The sequence below is a fragment of the Bufo gargarizans genome, chromosome 3, assembly GCF_014858855.1.
Source record: "Bufo gargarizans isolate SCDJY-AF-19 chromosome 3, ASM1485885v1, whole genome shotgun sequence".
NCBI classification, from domain to species: domain Eukaryota; kingdom Metazoa; phylum Chordata; class Amphibia; order Anura; family Bufonidae; genus Bufo; species Bufo gargarizans.
The window spans coordinates 33,937,840-33,956,319 of NC_058082.1; the positions used below are offsets into that span (position 1 = coordinate 33,937,840).

The 18,480-nt window shown below is 41.4% G+C and overlaps 1 protein-coding gene across 2 annotated transcripts in view; it reads left to right on the forward strand.

Moving 5' to 3' along the window:
- Positions 1–18,480, forward strand: part of GRM5 (glutamate metabotropic receptor 5) — a 351,377-nt gene that overhangs the window by 314,489 nt on the left and 18,408 nt on the right. Inside the window, exons 6-8 of one of the 2 annotated variants that reach the window (XM_044286024.1) lie at positions 569–695; positions 10,243–11,182; positions 16,225–16,278. In XM_044286024.1, coding sequence (XP_044141959.1) covers positions 569–695; positions 10,243–11,182; positions 16,225–16,278 — 1,121 coding nt within the window. The remainder of the gene's footprint in view (positions 1–568; positions 696–10,242; positions 11,183–16,224; positions 16,279–18,480) is intronic. The other variant, XM_044286025.1, reaches the window with a different exon arrangement.

The window sequence follows — 18,480 nt, forward strand, 5'->3', positions numbered from 1 at the left end:
GAGGAGGAAAACTTACAATTGACCCCCTTAAATACTCTTTCTCATAATTGGATTCACCTGTGTAAGTAGGTCAGGGGTCACTGAGCTTACCAAGCCAATTTGCGTTCCAATAATTAGTTCTAAAGGTTTTGGAATCAATAAAATGACAACAACAGCGCCCAAATTTATGCACCTGCCTAATTTTGTTTAAACAATTATAGCACACTTTCCGTAAATCCAATAAACTTCATTTGACTTCTGAAATATCACTGTGTGTCTCCTATATGATATATTTAACTGACATTTTTTATCGTAACAACCAACGATTTATACAGGAAAATCATGACGATTAACAAGGTTGCCCAAACTTTCGCATCCCACTGTATCTATCTATCTATCTCATATCTATTTATCTATCTCATATCTCTCTTATATCTATCTATCATCTCATGTCTACCACATTCAGACCGTGATTCATAAAGTATTTCAGCTTTTTTACGCTTTAAATTCATATCAAAATGTCTTGATATAATTTTTGGAGCCCAGCCTCAAATGCTGATTCCCTGTCTCGTGCCAATCTCGCTTTCAGGTAATTCGGAAAGGAGAGGTGAGCTGCTGCTGGACCTGCACCCCCTGTAAAGAAAATGAGATTGTTTTTGATGAATACACCTGCAAAGCTTGTGAGCTGGGCTCCTGGCCTACTGATGATCTCACAGGTAAGTCTCATATCATCATGATTAAGGGAATGTCCACTTTGGATCAGATATCATTGTAAGTGGAAAGTAAAGTGTTTCAGGGCACATCAAAATTGATGGAAACACTGGTTCTGAATAAGAATTGCTCCCAGTCCACTTAACATGCCCACCATCAAGGTCCTATGATGAAGACAGGGTAGAACCTGTGGAGCCAGAACTTATAGTCTCCTTCACAGGTCCTATGGGGTGGGGTGGAAGTTTAAAAAATAATAAATTGTGGGCAACCCTTTTTATGCATACTGTATGCAATCTGAGAAAGGACAACATCTGCATAGAGTTTGTATGTTCTCCCCGTGTTTGCGTGGGTTTTCTACGGTTTCCTCCCGCACTCCAAAGACATACTGATAGGGAGCTTAGATTGTGACCCCAATTGGGGACAGCTTGATGCTAATGTCTGTAAAGTGCTGTGGAATAAAATAAATAAATAAATATAAACAGTATGCAGTGAGCTTGTCAGCTCCCCCTAGTGGTTGCTTCAGGCAGTCAGACTGCAATAATTGAACTCGGCTGGCTACTTGGCAGATTTGGTGGTCTGCATTAGAATATACAGCTGTGGCTGCTATAAAGATATATATATATATCATTAACATGCACATAATGTAGGACTTGGTGGTAAATATATACACTTTAAAGTACTCCTTGTATGGTATTAGCCAGACTATGTATTTTTCTACACTCAGTCCTTTGGTCTTGTTGGACCATATAGCATAAACACCTCATGTCAGAGTATCGCAAAACCATAAAAAATAAATAAAAAAAAGCTGTTGATCTCGCCCCCAACAAATCTCAGGTTATGTTGTGCCAAAGGGAAGGGTAAGGAAGGACACAGCTGAACTGATAATAACCACTATGGTCCTTAGTGATAGTCCTGCCTGACAGCAAGAATGCTTGAGCTCCTCCAAACAAAAGCACCACAAATTTGGGGGACAACTAAATAGTTGTTGGAGAGGGAGAAACCTATCATAAATAGGTGGGCAGGGGAGGCAGGGTGAAGCTGAATATATGGAGCGGAATATGCTGAGACTCTGCAGTGTAAGTTAGGGGGTGGCAATTATATCATTGATCTATCACTAGTGCCCTTAGTCTGATTAACCTCCAAACCCTTGGTCTCTAAAAAGTAGGCTTTATTAGGGGAATCATATCTGAGGGGAAAAAGAAATCAAGATGGCAGACAACCAAAAAATGATACATCAACTAAAACGGGTATACACAAGAGCTTCTACATTAGTCTTTGATAACAGTATATGCTGCATTGCATAGGAATTTTATTGCTGGAGTGCTTCTTTAAAGAGATTCTGCAGTGTTTAGATATTGATAGGTCATCCGGGGCATAGCTAAAGGCTCATGGGCCCTGGTGCAAGAGTTCAGCTTGGACCCCACTTCCCTCCGTGCTTTTTGGCCAGAGGCAGGAAAACACATTGCCTTTGTGTTGCTTGAGGCAAAAATTGAAATGGCCCCCCCCCATGCCAAATTCTTGACCTCACCCTGTCACGCTTCGGTGTGGGAGGGAAACACCACACCGAGCATACGAGGGAAGGGGGGAACAGGGAATCAGGCCTGAAAACTAGGGAAGGAAGATGGACACCTCCTAGTAATATCCTAACCAAAATCCTGACTGACTACCAGTATGAATAGGTGTGTTCATATGCAGGAATACCTAGAGTCCTATCTAGCCATATAGGACCCTGGTACTAATGGCAGGGACGAGACTACCTGTTCCTCCAAAAGGAAGGACGAACAGGAGTCTCCTTCAGGCCAAATACAAACAATAGGGAAATGCAACACACAGAACCCAAACAAAATACAATAAGGGAAAGGAAAGACTTAACTTCAAAGGGGCTATGGAAGCACCAGGAACTCCGCCGAGATCCACACACCAGCAATCCACAACTGAAACTAAACTAAAGCTATAAACCGCACAGCATAGTGGGAGAAGGAACTATAATTAAGGAAGGTTAAATGACCACATAAGCAACACCTGGACACAAGGGGTGTGGCCATTACCAGAAATGACACAGATGCCTATTGAGCCACAAGGAAAACCTGTCAGATCTAACCACGTGTGTCCAGTCTCAACGATCTCCTGCCACCTGTCGCGGGAACGTCCGTGACACACCCCTTCTCTCCAGCCAGAGGTGTAACTTGACCAGCATGCAATAATACCAGTGTCTTCTTATGCGACACAAGGGTCTTTGGGCCCCTCAGGCTCCTGGGCCCGGTAGCGACTGCTACCTCTGCACCCCCTACAGCTACGCCCCTGTAGGTCATTAATATTAGTGGGTCCAATGCCCTTCACCTCCACCGATTACCTATTTAACCTGCTCGTGTTCTAGACCATAGTGGTGACATTGTGTAATTACACTGACCTCTTTCATTTAAGTTAATGGGAGAGCAAGGTGTAATTACACTGCACGCCGATGCGGCCTGGATGGTGAACTGGTTAACAGCTGATCAGCGGGTGTGCTGGGTGTCGGACCCCTGCCAATCTGATGACCTACCCTGAGGATAGGTGATCAATATCCAACCACTGCACAATTCCTTCAATGCTTTATGCAAGCAAGGGATTTGGAGCTCTGTATCAGAAGAGCAGATATTCACTTTGTGAGATTTACGCGCTGCCTCTGCCTTCATTTTGCATTTGAAAAGACAGAGAAAGGTTATATAGTTTGTGAAATAAGCACAATAGGAGAAGATGAAAGCACATGTCACATACTAGTACCGCAGCTCCATTTACATTGTAATGTGGATTGTTAATGAGATAACACTGACACGACTGACCTGCTGAATGAACGGAGAAGGTGAGATGAGACAGGAGAACCACCGTCCGGGGTTTGACATCATCATCTTAGATAACAATGAACAGTCTTACTACAAAACGTTAGACACGTAAGCTGTCACTGCTGTAATTACCATTTACTCTCATGTAGAGTACATTCATATGGATACAGCATTGAATATTCATACATTAAATGAATTCTGCTCAATTTCTTTTCCTTAACGTCGCGCTATAATTATAACTTTCTTTGTAAAAATCACTAGTACATGTGAATACTTGGTAACATAAAAGGGCCATCTTCCTCACCTTTCCGTTCAGCAGTCTGTAGTTTCCCTTTCTCTGCTTTTGGGATCAGAAACCGTCTCAGTCACCAAAAAAATCCATCTAGTGTAAAATTAGACTATAAAAGATTTACAGGAGAAACGAGGGGGTGGGTGGAGATGAAGCTGACACTTCTCACTCAATGTTCAAAAACTTTGCATGAGTCAATAGTTCAAGTGAATATAACACACTTTGAAATATATATTTTATAATAATAATAATAAAAAATAAGAAAATGCCTCTGTCTTTACTTCTCATCTCTTTTCCCTGCCTCCTGAACTGATCCTCCATCCTCAATTCACAGCTAAATCTGTTTTGAGGGATGAGATGCGTAGATTATCAGCTCACTGACGGATGAGGTTACATTTTGCACATAGATATCTATAAAGAGGGGCAGGGTAAGGAGGAGTGAGCTGCTGGTGGGAGACAGAGGCGCAGACACAGAGAGATGCTGCTGCTGGCTTTAGTAACTTTTCTAGCTCGCCCCAAAGCTGGATTTGCAGCTACACTGCTCAGTACTGTTGCATATTGTGCTCCATACTGACAGATAGATTTACAGATAGAGGAGCAGGATCTCCTCTGTGTGCTGCATATGGGATGACATGATGGCAGCTGGTCTGTGCCCCTAGCTGAGGAAAAAAATGACAATTACCGGCAATTAGAGATGGAGCCTGCAGTGGAGAAAACTGGTATAAGACCTTATTCACACAGTCAGTGTTCGGTCAGTTCCAGGAACGTAACAATCTGATGTTCTTAGCACTAATTAATGCTAGGAGCATCAGGTACCTTACTTATGTACCTGGCCAGGAGCCGTAGGTGCCCTCCTGAACTCCTCAGGATGGTGATACAGTGGAATACATTGGCGAGGGTGGCAGGTTTTTGTGCTGCACTATGGAATTGCTGTCCTGTCTACATCTGTTGGCCTTGCCTACTTGTGTTGCACCTCCTTCTCTCAGTTATGACCCGCCTACAATGTGGGGACACTTTTAGGCGTTTTTCCAAGGCCACTTTACATTCTCAGTCCGCCCCTGGCTTTTAGTGCAACATCATCAGTGGGAGAAGGGCGGGGGAGCAGTAGGGAAGACCCCGACCATTCAGCAAGCATGAAGAGAGAGAGAATATGCATGTAAATCAGAGGAAAGTGTGATAATTAGTGATGAGCGAAGTACTGGAAAATTTGATTCAGCTGCTTCGTCGAATAAAAAAAAAAATCGCTTTGTGACGAATTACTTCATCACTAAGCGCATTTCTTTGTAAGTAGTGGGTGCAATGACAGGGAGTGGTGATTGCGCCGCCCCCCCATCATTGTACCCCTCAGATGCCGCGTTCATAGTTGATCGCAGCATCTGACAGCAATATTACAGTGAAAATAAAAAATAAAAATAGTTAAATCATACTTGCCCATCGTGAAGATCTGTCCACCACCATCTTGCTTGAAGATCATACGTCACCGCGCATGGGATTCGGCACGGGATCTTCAATTAAGATGGTGGCGGCCGGCTCTTCACGCTCAAATGGATGAGGTAAGTATGATTCTTTTATTTATTTTTTTACCGCCATTCAGGTAAAATGGATTTGCTACATCGAAGCAAGTGGAAATTCGGCTTCACGGCTAAGTGAATTTTCCCTGAAATTCGGATCTAATTCCACTTCGACAGGTTAGATTAGTTTAAAACTGGTGATAATCCAAGAGGCGCAGGTATTTTATGACATCCCTGGTGGCACTATGGTTATCTAATGTGCACCTATTGAGGCTTTGAGTTTGATGTGCTTTCAGTCTGTATATCACTCAGATTACTCCCATTATTCCCATTAGGTCTCACTATTTCTTGTATATAATACAGAATTTTTCCATTCAATGTGAGCAAGCAGAGATTTTTGCAGTGCTGAGGAGCTGAAAAATAAATGTTTCAAAGTTGCAGAACTTCAGCTCCCTGCCCCATCACTTACTGTAAATTTGATATGCTTTGTAGTTTAGGCCACCAGGGGCAACAACAGGAATCATTTTTCTCATATTTGCTGCATATGGTTTTCTCATATGATAACTATATATATATTAAAAACATGATATTAAAACAACATTACAACAATAAAAAAAAAAAAATTATAAGCAAACATGTTAAAGTGGTTCCCTGGGCTTTTAATATTGATGACCTATCCTCAGGGGGCAATTGAAGGACAGAACTGAGCATGTGTGTCAATCTCAGTAAGCTGGACAGAGAATTTAGAAAAAGATCAAACAGCAGGTGGCGCTGTACAGATCAATAGCTCAGTGGCTATGCAAAATTTTTAATTACATTCAATTACAAAAGAATTCAGATCCAGGCGCTGGTTTGAAAAATGTAGAATATTTTTCTTGGGAAAACCCCCTTAATGATGATACAATATGACCCGTGAGAAAAATGATGGCAAAAAGGATGATGATGTGATAAAGACTGATCTTCAGTATCTCTCTGGTGGACGCGAGGAGCCTCAGTCCGAAACTGCTCCTTGTCCTGGGATATTCCATTTGAATAGCAGTGACCTGTTGATATATATGATATGAAAGCTCCGTGGTGCTTCCGTGGGGTTCCGTGCTTCCGTTCGGCACCGATCTTCCGGATTGCTTTTACATTCCTTAATAAAATTTCAGCACGGGCTCGGCGCGTCCAGCGTGTATATTTTATTACAAGCTCTACAAGCCACATTTGATTTATTCCTCAACCCCCGGCTGGATATTGATTCAGTATTAATTTTAGCTGGCTCGTTCCATGCTGCGCGGTTATGTGCGGCTTCTCAACGCAGCTTCCCGGATTATAAAAGGCACCTTAAATTATTCTTCACAAAGGACAAATCAATGCTGCATTTTTTTTTCTATTTTTTTTTTAGATATTCACAATGGGTTACAAGTTATTATTCTCAATTAAATCCCCAAACATCTGTCTTCTCTTTGAGATGTAGGGTGGTCATATTAATTTCAGACAGACTCATCGTGTCAGGCATCCATTGCGGTAATATATACCGAAAAGTGTGAAATTGTTCCGAGCCAATGATGGATGCCTGACACGATGAGTCTCTCTCAAATTAATATATGTGAAGGTCGTGTAGTACTCACTTAAAGGGACTGTCTACCTTAGTTGACCCCATTTTCATGTCTCCCATTAGTTGGAGGGGCTCCAAGGATAGCTTTTCATAAATGCTGATTTTTAACATGGGGTTTCCAAGTACATTGGTGTCCATGACAGAGACGGCAAATTCCCTGACTCACCCCTTTAAAAGCAGTCTTCTGGCCAAGAAAAAAAACTATAAAAAAAGAGGCAGAATTACAAAATATATAATAAAAAATAATAATACTAACCCTACCGATCCTCCTGTTTCCGCCACCCGTCTCCACTTCCTGGTTCCTCCCGACAGAAAATGTGACCACTCAGTAAAATTACTGTCAGCAGTTCTGTACCTATGACACTGGCTGACCTGTTACATGTGTACTTGGCAGCTGAAGTGTTGGTCCCATGTTCATATGTGTTCACATTACTGAAAAAAATGTATGTTTTAATATATGCAAATCTAGGAGCAACGGGGATGTCGTCATTACACCTAGAGGCCCTGCTCTCTCTGCAACTGTCAGGCCCTCTCCCCCTTGTATTGATAGGGCCAGGTGTGATGATGTCAATCAAAGTGGAGATGGTGCGGAGAGAGCCTCTAGGTGTAATGGCAACGCCAACGTCTAAACTGCTGACAGCACTAGGTAGGAGCTGGGTAGACCAGGATAAACTCAATGTTTTGTGAAGTTTTTATTATCAGGAGTAGTGAGAATATGAACTGTTCTTCTTCTTAGGCTATATTCACATGTGCGGTACAGCCACCCGGCAGGCTGTTCCGACGTAGAATGCCGTAAATTGGCCAGACAAAAACCGCTGTGTGCACCAGTTTCTGTCCATTAGATACTTGGCATATTTGCCAGGTTGTGGCCGGAACAGCAACGGACCCCATTGGAGTTAATGGAGTGGGCAATCCCTTTAAGAAGCAGCATCTGGCAGAAGGAAAGTTCATACATTCACTACTTTAGATGATAAAAGCTCAATAAAGTTATGTTTGTCCTGCTCTCCCCAGCCCCTACCTAGTGCTACCAGGAGTTTAGCATGGTCAAAACTGCTGACAGATTCTTTTTAAAAAGGTTTTCCAGGCTCCTAATATTAATGGCCTATCCTAAGGATAGGTCATTAATATCCAATCAATCAGGGTCCAAGCCCTGTATCCCCACTGATCAGCTGTTCCCTGCCGCCTCCAACGCTGAAACTAGAACTCTGAATAGAACAGAAAGAACAGCGCCGCTCAAAGTGTTGTGGCCGCGCTGCGTCTCTGCAGCTCATATCCCATTGAAGTGAATGGGAGCTAATTTGTAGTAACCCAGCGCGGCCACTACACTTTGAACGGCGCTGTTCTTCCTGTTCCAGCGCTAAAGGCTGCAGAGAAGAGCTCGCCAATTGGGTATTAATGACTATCCTGAGCATAGGTCACTAATAGCAAGAGCCTGGAAAATTCCTTTAACTCTGTGTCTGTGCAGAGGATTTGGAGCTGTATATCAGGTAAACTTATCTCTGACCTACATAATGGAAAACAGCGCTCAGCAGATACCAGGATCCCGAAATGTGCGCTACCTTTATATCTCTAGCAGGGGATAACAAGAATGCCTGTATGTTTTTATCAGTTATATCCAAAAACTTTCTCATTACAAAAATCATTTTACTACAAAGCTGATTACAATAATCTGACAGATCAGGGAGAGCAACGCACCGATGCGAGCGCGAGCCAGCAGACGTCCTCCCCCTCCGCCATGCAGTATATTAGCCCACCGTATTAAGGAATTTGTTTTCTGCCCTCATTTTCTTCTCTAGGTGATAGGGTTTTCTCCAGGAAATCATTTCTAATCAGCAGGAATGCAGCGTGATGAAAGGCGACTTATCTCCATATAATATCCCACTGTTGCTAGGAGACAATGTTTCGCTACCGCACCGATATAAACCATTAACCCTTCCTAGTCCCCTGCAGTCTCATAAACCAGCAGACATAACAGCCACAAAACAGTATTTCCTTTCTTATACAGCATGTCTTCCCAACATTTTTCCCATCTGTTTAATGTATACAAAAAACGGATGCCTAAGACTGATGCCATACAGTGGCATCTGTTCACCGTAGAGTTCCATTGTAAAAAAAAGTATACTTTTTTTTTTACTGGACTCTGCAGGATACAAGAACGTGGTTTGCTTGAATTTTGTATCCTTTTTTTTTTCCGAACGTATACGTCAAATGGAGGCATAAAACGTGATGTGAACCCATCCCTAGTGCTTCTATCCAAACAAGAATTACGGTGGTGTGTACTTTATACTGCTCAGATGCATCTAAAATAAGCAAATGAAGCAACTTTGCATTGAGTCTTGGTTAGAAATCTCTCACCGTTTTGTGTATACAGCTCTGATGCTGACTTAATGTGTCATTATGTTGAGATGCAACAATCAAATACTGTGGCCGTGTAGTCCTAACCCCTGAAAAGGGGTAGATGGAAAGGAGTAACACATGACTAAGGGATCGGACTACACAAAGCCACAAAATGATAGAATGTCTTTAGTTCAAGGGGTTATCCCATGACTAATGTAATAAATAAAAATCAGACATCATACAGAACATGACAACTTCTTTCTAACAAAACTAGAACCAGCCCTGTACCTAACATGGATCCAGAGATCTCCTAATTTCTTGCTCCAATCGTTCTGCCAGATTTATTTCAGGCTGGCAGCTCAGAGGGTATGTCCGGTATCAGAGGGTGTGTCCTTTCCACTGCATCTCTCTTCCTGTAACTGTCACACTAACAGTATGAGAAGAATGGAACTGAGCATGTGCGACCACCTCAGCAAGGTGGACAGAGAAATAAGGAAAAGAGCAAACAACAGGTGGCGCTATACAGATACATTTTATTGAATAACTCGTGGCTCTGCTAAATAATTAATTACATCCAATTACACATTTATTTATTTTTTTAGATCCAGGTGCTGGTTTTTAAAATTTTAGAATATTTTTCATTCGACTATTTGCAAAGTTTCTTCCAGAAATATAGAATCGGTTACTGTAGAGTGCATACCCTTTAAAGAGCACATGGACTCCCGGACATGGTGACATAAGCTGGTTATGTATTACATTTAATACCCTATAGATAGTATTACTACATGTAATACTACATATACTCTCCAGCATGTTCTCCTGTGGTAATGTGACTGGCTATGGCTTTCTCCTACAAAGATAATGAGATGTCATATAGCAGGCAAGAACTGGGTTTCGATGACAGTTTGAGTAAAATTTTTTGCTTTTAGCATTGAAACTACATGAGATGTTAGTGATGTGCTTCTAACAAATTTTTGAACCTTTGCCTTATAGGATGTATCCATATCCCTGTAGAATACCTCCGGTGGAGTGACCCTGAGCCAATAGCAGCTGTAGTCTTCGCATGTCTTGGTCTTCTTGCCACCATGTTCGTCACAGCAATATTCATCTTGTATCGAGATACTCCTGTAGTGAAGTCATCGAGCAGAGAACTGTGCTACATCATTCTGGCCGGCATCTGCTTAGGCTACCTGTGCACGTTCTGCCTCATTGCGAAACCTCAACGGATTTACTGTTACCTGCAAAGAATTGGTATTGGCCTTTCCCCAGCTATGAGCTATTCGGCTCTTGTGACCAAAACCAACCGCATTGCCCGGATCTTGGCTGGTAGCAAGAAGAAGATCTGTACCAAAAAGCCTCGATTCATGAGTGCCTGCGCACAACTGGTCATTGCTTTCCTCCTAATCTGCATCCAGTTAGGAATCATCATTGCTCTGTTTATCATGCAGCCTCCGGATATCATGTTTGATTACCCAAGCATTCGAGAAGTCTACTTGATTTGCAACACCAACAATATTGGTGTGGTGACGCCACTTGGCTACAATGGACTGTTAATCTTGAGCTGTACCTTTTATGCATTCAAGACCAGAAATGTGCCGGCCAACTTTAACGAGGCAAAGTACATCGCTTTTACCATGTATACCACCTGCATCATATGGTTAGCCTTTGTGCCAATATATTTTGGTAGCAACTACAAAATTATCACCATGTGCTTCTCAGTGAGCTTAAGTGCCACAGTAGCGCTCGGTTGTATGTTTGTGCCTAAGGTGTATATCATCCTTGCTAAACCGGAAAGAAATGTCCGCAGCGCATTCACTACCTCCACGGTGGTCCGAATGCATGTTGGGGATGGAAAGTCTTCTTCAGCTGCCAGTCGGTCCAGCAGTTTGGTCAATTTATGGAAACGGAGAGGGTCTTCTGGAGAAACATTAAGGTAAAGTTTCAAAATCAAAACTTTCTTTGCAGTTGTGGTACGGAGGAAAATTTTTCTCAATTCTGAGATGGTGCATTTTTTATATTATCACTGCTGTCAACACTTATGTTTTTTTAGTAATATTATAGTTGTTGCAAGACTTAAAGGGGTTGTCTAAGATTAGACAAACAGGTCTATAATTTTTGCCCATAGGCTGTGTCTTGGTTTGTAGCTGCTCTAACAGACTTGACCAGCAAACAAGAGTGCTGCTATATTTATTTTTTAAAGACCCTGTTTTTGAATCTCACACAACCCCATGCATGTCTTACAATGCTATAACATAATAATAATACTTATTATACCACTCCAATGCTACTTTCATGAAAGCTTTGAAAATGGGGGCACTGTGCATTACGGGCATTGTAGGCACTCCTATGTGACCTGACTCCACCTGAATGCCTCATATTCCACTCAACATCCCATGTTCCCTATGTGCAGTGGAGAGGTGGCTGCTCATGCCTGTTCACTCTCAGTATCAGACTTATAGTCTATAGTAGCAGACACACTCAGCTGCTTCCTTTTCTTCCATTCACCAGGGGCGTAGCTATAGGGGTGCAGAGGTAATAGTGGCACTGTGGTCTTGGTGCCTGTGTGGTCCTAGAGGCTCTTCTACTATATAAGAAGCCACAAGTATTTTAAATGGCACATGGTAGGTGGTGGGTCTTGTTATAGACTTTGCATCGGGCTCAAGATCTTCAAGTTACACCTCTGCCATTCACAATAGTGGAGGCGCATTGGGCATCTGTGGCCATCATTAAATTTAATCTGGAAATTGGAAAATTGTTGGTTGCAATTCAGCACAATGGAATTTTTCTACCACATGGTTCTTTTCGAGGAAACCATCCTACAGAATAGTGTGAAAATCGTAAAGAATCAGTCTGGCCCAGAAGTAATGACATAAGATATTGTCGTAATCTCCATGTTTTTTTACCTCCTATTATTTGTACCATTGTTCTTGTCTTCCCTCTTTACACCCTCATCTCACGTCTTTACAGTAGTTTGTTCTTTGTTTTTTTCAGTCTTCGCATCTCCATCATCAGACCACCCGTACCCGATGTAAGTCTTCTTCCAATAAGCCATAACCTCCTATCCATTTTATGTTCTGCCATGATCTGCCATAATTATTAAAAAAGTTTTACATATGTATAACATTTTCGGTTGCGCTAATCTGTAAAAAGAGATTTGGATATTTAAGGAGAACCTCTCAGTATGATGGACAACTATGCAGTGAGACACCATTATAAAGTAATAGTAGTGAATACTCGCCAGCATAAAATATCAATAATTAGGACATTTTAGCTCCATCCCACAGGAAGGCCCCCTAAACAGCCTATTTGGAGGTCCATGAGCACAAACCTCGCCCCATATCATCCCATTGTCACGTTTCGGTGTGGGAGGGAAACCCACACCGAAAGTAGGAGGGAAAGGGGTGAGGGGAAAAGGCCTGGACACTAGGGAAAGGAGGAGGTCACCTCCTAGAGAAACCCTAATCAAAGTTTTGACTGACTGCCAATACGAACTGACCCCAGAGGTAGGGGAGTTCATACACAGGAACCTAAAGTCCTAATTCACCCTGTAGGACCCTGGTATTAATGTCAGGACAAGAGACAACCTGTTCCTCCAAACGGTAGGATGAACAGGAGTCTCCCTCAGGCCTAAACACAAATGACAGGGAAAAGAGCAACACAAGATAACCCAAACAATAAACAAAAGGGAAAGAAGACACTTAACTTCAAATAGCAATGGAAGCACAGGAACTCCACCAAGATCCAAACACCAGCAATCCAAAACAAGACTGAAGCTATAAACAGCACAGCATGGTTCGAGAAGCCACAATAAATAGGGAAGGATAAATGACCACATAAGCAACACCTGAGGCAAGGGGTGTGGCCATCACCAGAAACATCAGACACCAATTGATCCACAAGGAATCTTTCAGATCAAACCATGTGTTGCCAGTCTCGCTGATCTCCTGGCACCTGTCACAGGAACGTCCGTGACACCCAGTTTGTGGGACTGTCCTGGGTGGTTGACATGTATTCTAGTCAGTGTCACATTATGTATCACATGATCCCTCTAAGCTAGTTAGCAGCTCTCAAAAGGTAGTGCCCTTTGGGGGGAAGTTTATTGCCATTATTATACCCGAAAACATACTCTTTATTTTTCAAAGCAGCACCTTGATCTGAAGAATTACATTACAATTACATGAAATTGTAATGTAGTATAGCCACTGAGTTATTTAATAAAATCTATCTGTATAGCCCCACCTGCTGTTTGTTCTGCTCCTTATTTCTATGTCCACCTCACTGAGGTGGATGCACATGCTCAGTTCCATCCTTCAACTGTCACCAGTCATATTGACTGTTAAAAGCAGTGATAGGAAGAGAGCTGCAGCAGAAAGTACATGCCCCCTGAGAAAGAACATACACCATGATCTGTCAGTTTGAATTGAATCTAGTAGAGTAACAGGAACAATGAATGGGGAGATCTCTGGATCTATGTGAGGTACAGGACTGGTTCTAGTTTTGTTAAAAAAACAGATAGTCATGTCTGATTTTTACTTTTTTATTTTAACCCTTTAACTGTATTAGGATATTATACTGATGTCTGCATAGGTCTGTCATAGTGACAAGTTCTGCCTAAATGAACAATATAAGTACAATACATTGAACCAATTTTAGGAAAATAGATGCAGATCTAGTGTCACCATTTGGGCATTAAGTCAGTGCCCAGGGGCCCAGGACCAGTGTGAATACACAGCAATCTTTATAGGTGTATTCCAGCTCTAAACTTGTATGGCATCACTAAGGAAGTGGTAGTGGAAGTCCTAGTGTCTCTCTCTGCCATGCAAAACCCAGCTAGAAAGAAAAGGCAGGCTGTTGGTGAGCCGCCCCACTTTCCATTATCCAGTAATGCATTATCCTTTATAATGATTTGTTAAAGAACCCAAGTCTAGTATTGTGCTAGTGGCTGGTAAAAGTCAAATAGCAACTGTCCCTGAAAAGAGATGCAGATGTATAGGGCAGAACCTTAACCATTTATTGGCCTCAATGGGTTAGCTCTGCGAAAATATTGTAAAATGTATACTCTAGTTCTCGAATAGTTAAAAAGTAACTATTAAAATATAAAATATATAGGTTCATTAAATTAAATTTTAAATAGGCAGATACATTTTTTGGGGTTGAGAATGAGTGCTAGACTTAAAGGGATTGGTCCACGAACCCCCCCGAGTCCCCTGCGTAGAAAGAACGGTAGAGTGCAGGTGTGACCATTGCTAAATTCCCACAGGGGACTTCTGGACCCCTGTTCTCGTGATTGAGGGAGATCCCAGTGGTACCTATGAAGGTAATAAATGTTTGCAGGCAACCTTCATAGACCTTAGAGTCATCTTAATAGTTAATTAACTAGACTGTAATAAGCCAGGTGTCAGAATAGGAAAGGACAGCATGAGAAGAGTGTACAAACACCTTGGTGTTATCCATTTTTGCATGCAGAGCTCCCAGAAGGTTGTCTCATTTTCATTACTATCATGACAGTTTTAACAAACCGTGCTACAATATCTCTTGCACAATTGGTTTAATCAGTTAATGATCCCTGTGAATGCAAAAAAAAAGTATGTGAACCTCTAAAATAATGACCTCTTGACAAGTGTTGGCTTGTGTCTGCTCTAACAAAAAATAAATCAAACTATCTTTTTTCTAAATTGTCTTTACTAATTAGAATATGGTTTATTAAAACCATTTATACAAATTCTAAGAAGACTTTTTTTAATTGCAAAAAATTTGAAATGAGCCACAGTCAGTTTATAAATGATAGATATTCAACACTGGATCACCTCCCTCTTGGGTAGAAACAAAGATCAGTGAAACAACAGAATCTATAGGCCTTCAGACAAGCAAAAAAAATAATAGAACAGTGGTATAGCTGTAGGTAGAAGAAGTAGCACCCCAACTTTTTGAAAGTATTGTACTGGTACTGTATAAGGAAGTAGTCAAATATAGGTCATAGAAGGGTACAATGGATGAAACCATCTTTCTCGAACATGAAAACTCATGTTCTGGTAAAGTAAGACCGAATTATATATGGAGATCAAAATTCAGAAGCATGATTTGCCAAGTTGGCGCCTAGCCAGTTTGCAATCTTCAAAGAAGCCCTGAAGTTGAATGTTGAGTCATCTTCTTTTTTTAATAAGAAACTTATCTGTAATTTGGGGTTAATGATATAACCTCTGATGTAAGAAACAAGAGTAAATCCTAACCATTGTTGGCTCATATAAGCAAAAGTTCATATTCAAAAAGAAAAGATGTATTTTTGAAATGTGATCTGAAGAATGTTGCATGAGCAAATGTTGCATGAGCTAAATATCCCCCCAAAATAGTAGTATTTGTAGTAAGCTGAGGAATGGGCTAATATACCTTTTATCCTCTATCGAGCTTCGATCACTTCAGACAAAAGAGGGTTTATCTATTTACAAAGTGTAAACTTTTGCATACTTTTTCTAGCAATCACCTTGACTGATGAAACCAGTTGTTCAATACAATTATGGCACTGTGACATGTTTAGTGAATTGATTAATATGATTTAAAGGGGCTTTCCGGGAAACAACATCGATGACTTAACCTGATGATAGGCCATCAAAGTGTGATCGGTGGAGGTCCTGGGATTTAGACACCCACTAGTCAACAAAATAACTGGACAAAATGTCCAGTGTCCTGGACCTAAACCTTAGGGCTTTGCAGCAGTACCAGACATGCCCTTATGGCCAAGAGCAAAGTTTTGTCTCTTACTGTACTACACTGAATAGGTAGCGGTCTCAAAAGGTGAAGCCCACTGATTACATACTGATGGGCAATCAAGAATAGGCCACCAACGTTATTTCCCAGAAACCCACTTTAAGAACTAATAAGATAATGTAATTTCTCCATGGTTGAGAACTTTGTAGCTTTTTATATACATTATTTTTTTATTTTACTTATTAACCCATCAAACTTTCTTTATTCTAGCATTTCATTTACTCCTGGGCCTACTCACACCTATTGTCAGCAACCAATCGGAATGTAAGAATTTATTTTAACACTCTAATCTCTGTTGCGTAGCGCTGGACAGGGTCAAACAACAAAAACATCTCTGCCTATATGCTTCTGCTTTATCTGTTGTGTACGTCTGTATTTTCTATGTTGTCTCAGACGTGATAACTTTGTGTATAAAAGCAGCATTTTCCTGCTGGACCAAACTATTTGGCTGCAGAAATTTACTGGAATGTAAAAGATCTGTGGTGAGCAGGAGGGCAGAGCTATCTTAGTAAACTTTTTGGAGAAATATTATAGGGGTATCTGGGATTTTGATATTGATAGTCTATACTCAGGATAGGTCATCAATATCTGATCGGTCGGGTCTGACTCTTGGCACCCCCACAATCAACTGTTTGAAGAGGCCATGGTGCTCCGGAAAAGTCTGCAGCCTCCTCACAGCATACCAAGCACAGTGTCGTCCCTTGTATAGTGGCTGTGCTTGGTATTGCAGTTCAAGCCCATTTACTTTAATAGGACTGACCAGCACATAGGCCTTGTGACCGATGAACGTGGTGTCACTAGCCTAGGAAGAGGCCCATTCGAACGCCACAGCTGATCTTTTTGGGGTACCAGGAGTCAAACCGCCATCAATTAGATATTGATGACCTGGCCTGATGGCCTGAGGATAGGTCACCAATATGAAAATCTTGGTTTCGCTAAATCTTATTGGTCCATCTATTATGCCTCCGAATTTCCAATAGTTTTTACCATGGGAGGAGCATCTCCTGTGCTCATGATCGCCCTCTGCTGAGAAATATACAAAATGTACATTTTGACTTAAGACATCAACATCATTGTTAATTGTACCATAATATTGCCCCCATGGACAAAAAAATATCAGACTATAAAACATCAGAAAAAGTAGAAGGATTTGTTTTCTCTCTCAATGGAATTGTTCTTCAAGGGAAAATTGATGTAGTCAATTAAATATTATAAAAATTGTTCTCTCATCTGAAAAACTTATATTGCTTGCTTCCCTCATTTACAATATTAGGTTATTAGGGCGATTTTTATCACACACCCTAGCACAGAGGTGTATCTAGGCTTTCCTGCACCCGGGACAAGGACTCAGATTTTCAAACCCCGCCTCTGGCCTATGAGACGGAACAGTAGGGATGGAAGCCATAAGCTCCCATTCTCTCCCGTGAACGGATGCCCCCTTAGAGGCAGTTTGCCATTGGATGTCTCCAGGGCTGCATCTGCCATGAGGCAAGACGAGCATCTTGCCTCATGGCAGATGCGGCCGTGGAGATATCTGATGTATGGTAGCAGCAATAAGATCCCCCTTTTAACCCTGACCATCTTCAAAAACAGTTTGTATGATTCTTGTGAACAAATTTGAGACAACATATGTCACCAGTGAAAGTACCAATTATGGAAACCTCACACCATTTTGCACATCCCACCAATTATGGGTCATACGGTAGATGTGCGGACATGAAAGGGAGGTGGACTAGCAGTCTTTGGTTCTCCGCTTTAGAAAACTCACAGTATTAGTAAGTATTCAGCTTCCATGCAGTGCCACCTTATGCGAAATGACACTTTACACAGTTGCCAATCACAGATATGAGCCATCTTCGTGATGCAGGACAGAACAGGTCCTTCATGGTGAGAGACACTCTTTATAACCACTCTACACTACGGACAAAAGATGAGGATCTTGACTTGAAGACAAAACTACCTTCTAATAACTCCCTATTAGGGTGTACCAAAATGGGTTTTCTAGACTGCTCTTATTCAGCACCTTCATCGATTATCTGAAAAAGGCAGCAGCCACAAAGAGCTTCTTTCTCTACCTTCAGTGGACCTCTGCACTTCCATGCATTACATAAACTGTCCATACATTACATAACTGATTGTTAGACCTCCAAGCAGCAGGAAACCCTACAATAAGTTTATTTTTTTGGAATGAAAATGTATTGCATAAAGTGGATAACCCCTATAAATATAAGTAAGTATAGTTTTTGTTCCAACAGTGCTGCTGTATTCACTACTACTCGTGACACCTAAGAAGAAAAATACCTTATGTTTTATTACTAATGATTCATTTAAAGATGACATTTACTCTTGCCTCAAAATTTCAATGACAGCCATCGCTCCATGTAAGTGACAGATATCCTTTAAAGAGAACTTGTCACCTCCGTCACCTCAAGTATCTAATAGAACAGACATGTCAGGAGAGGTGAC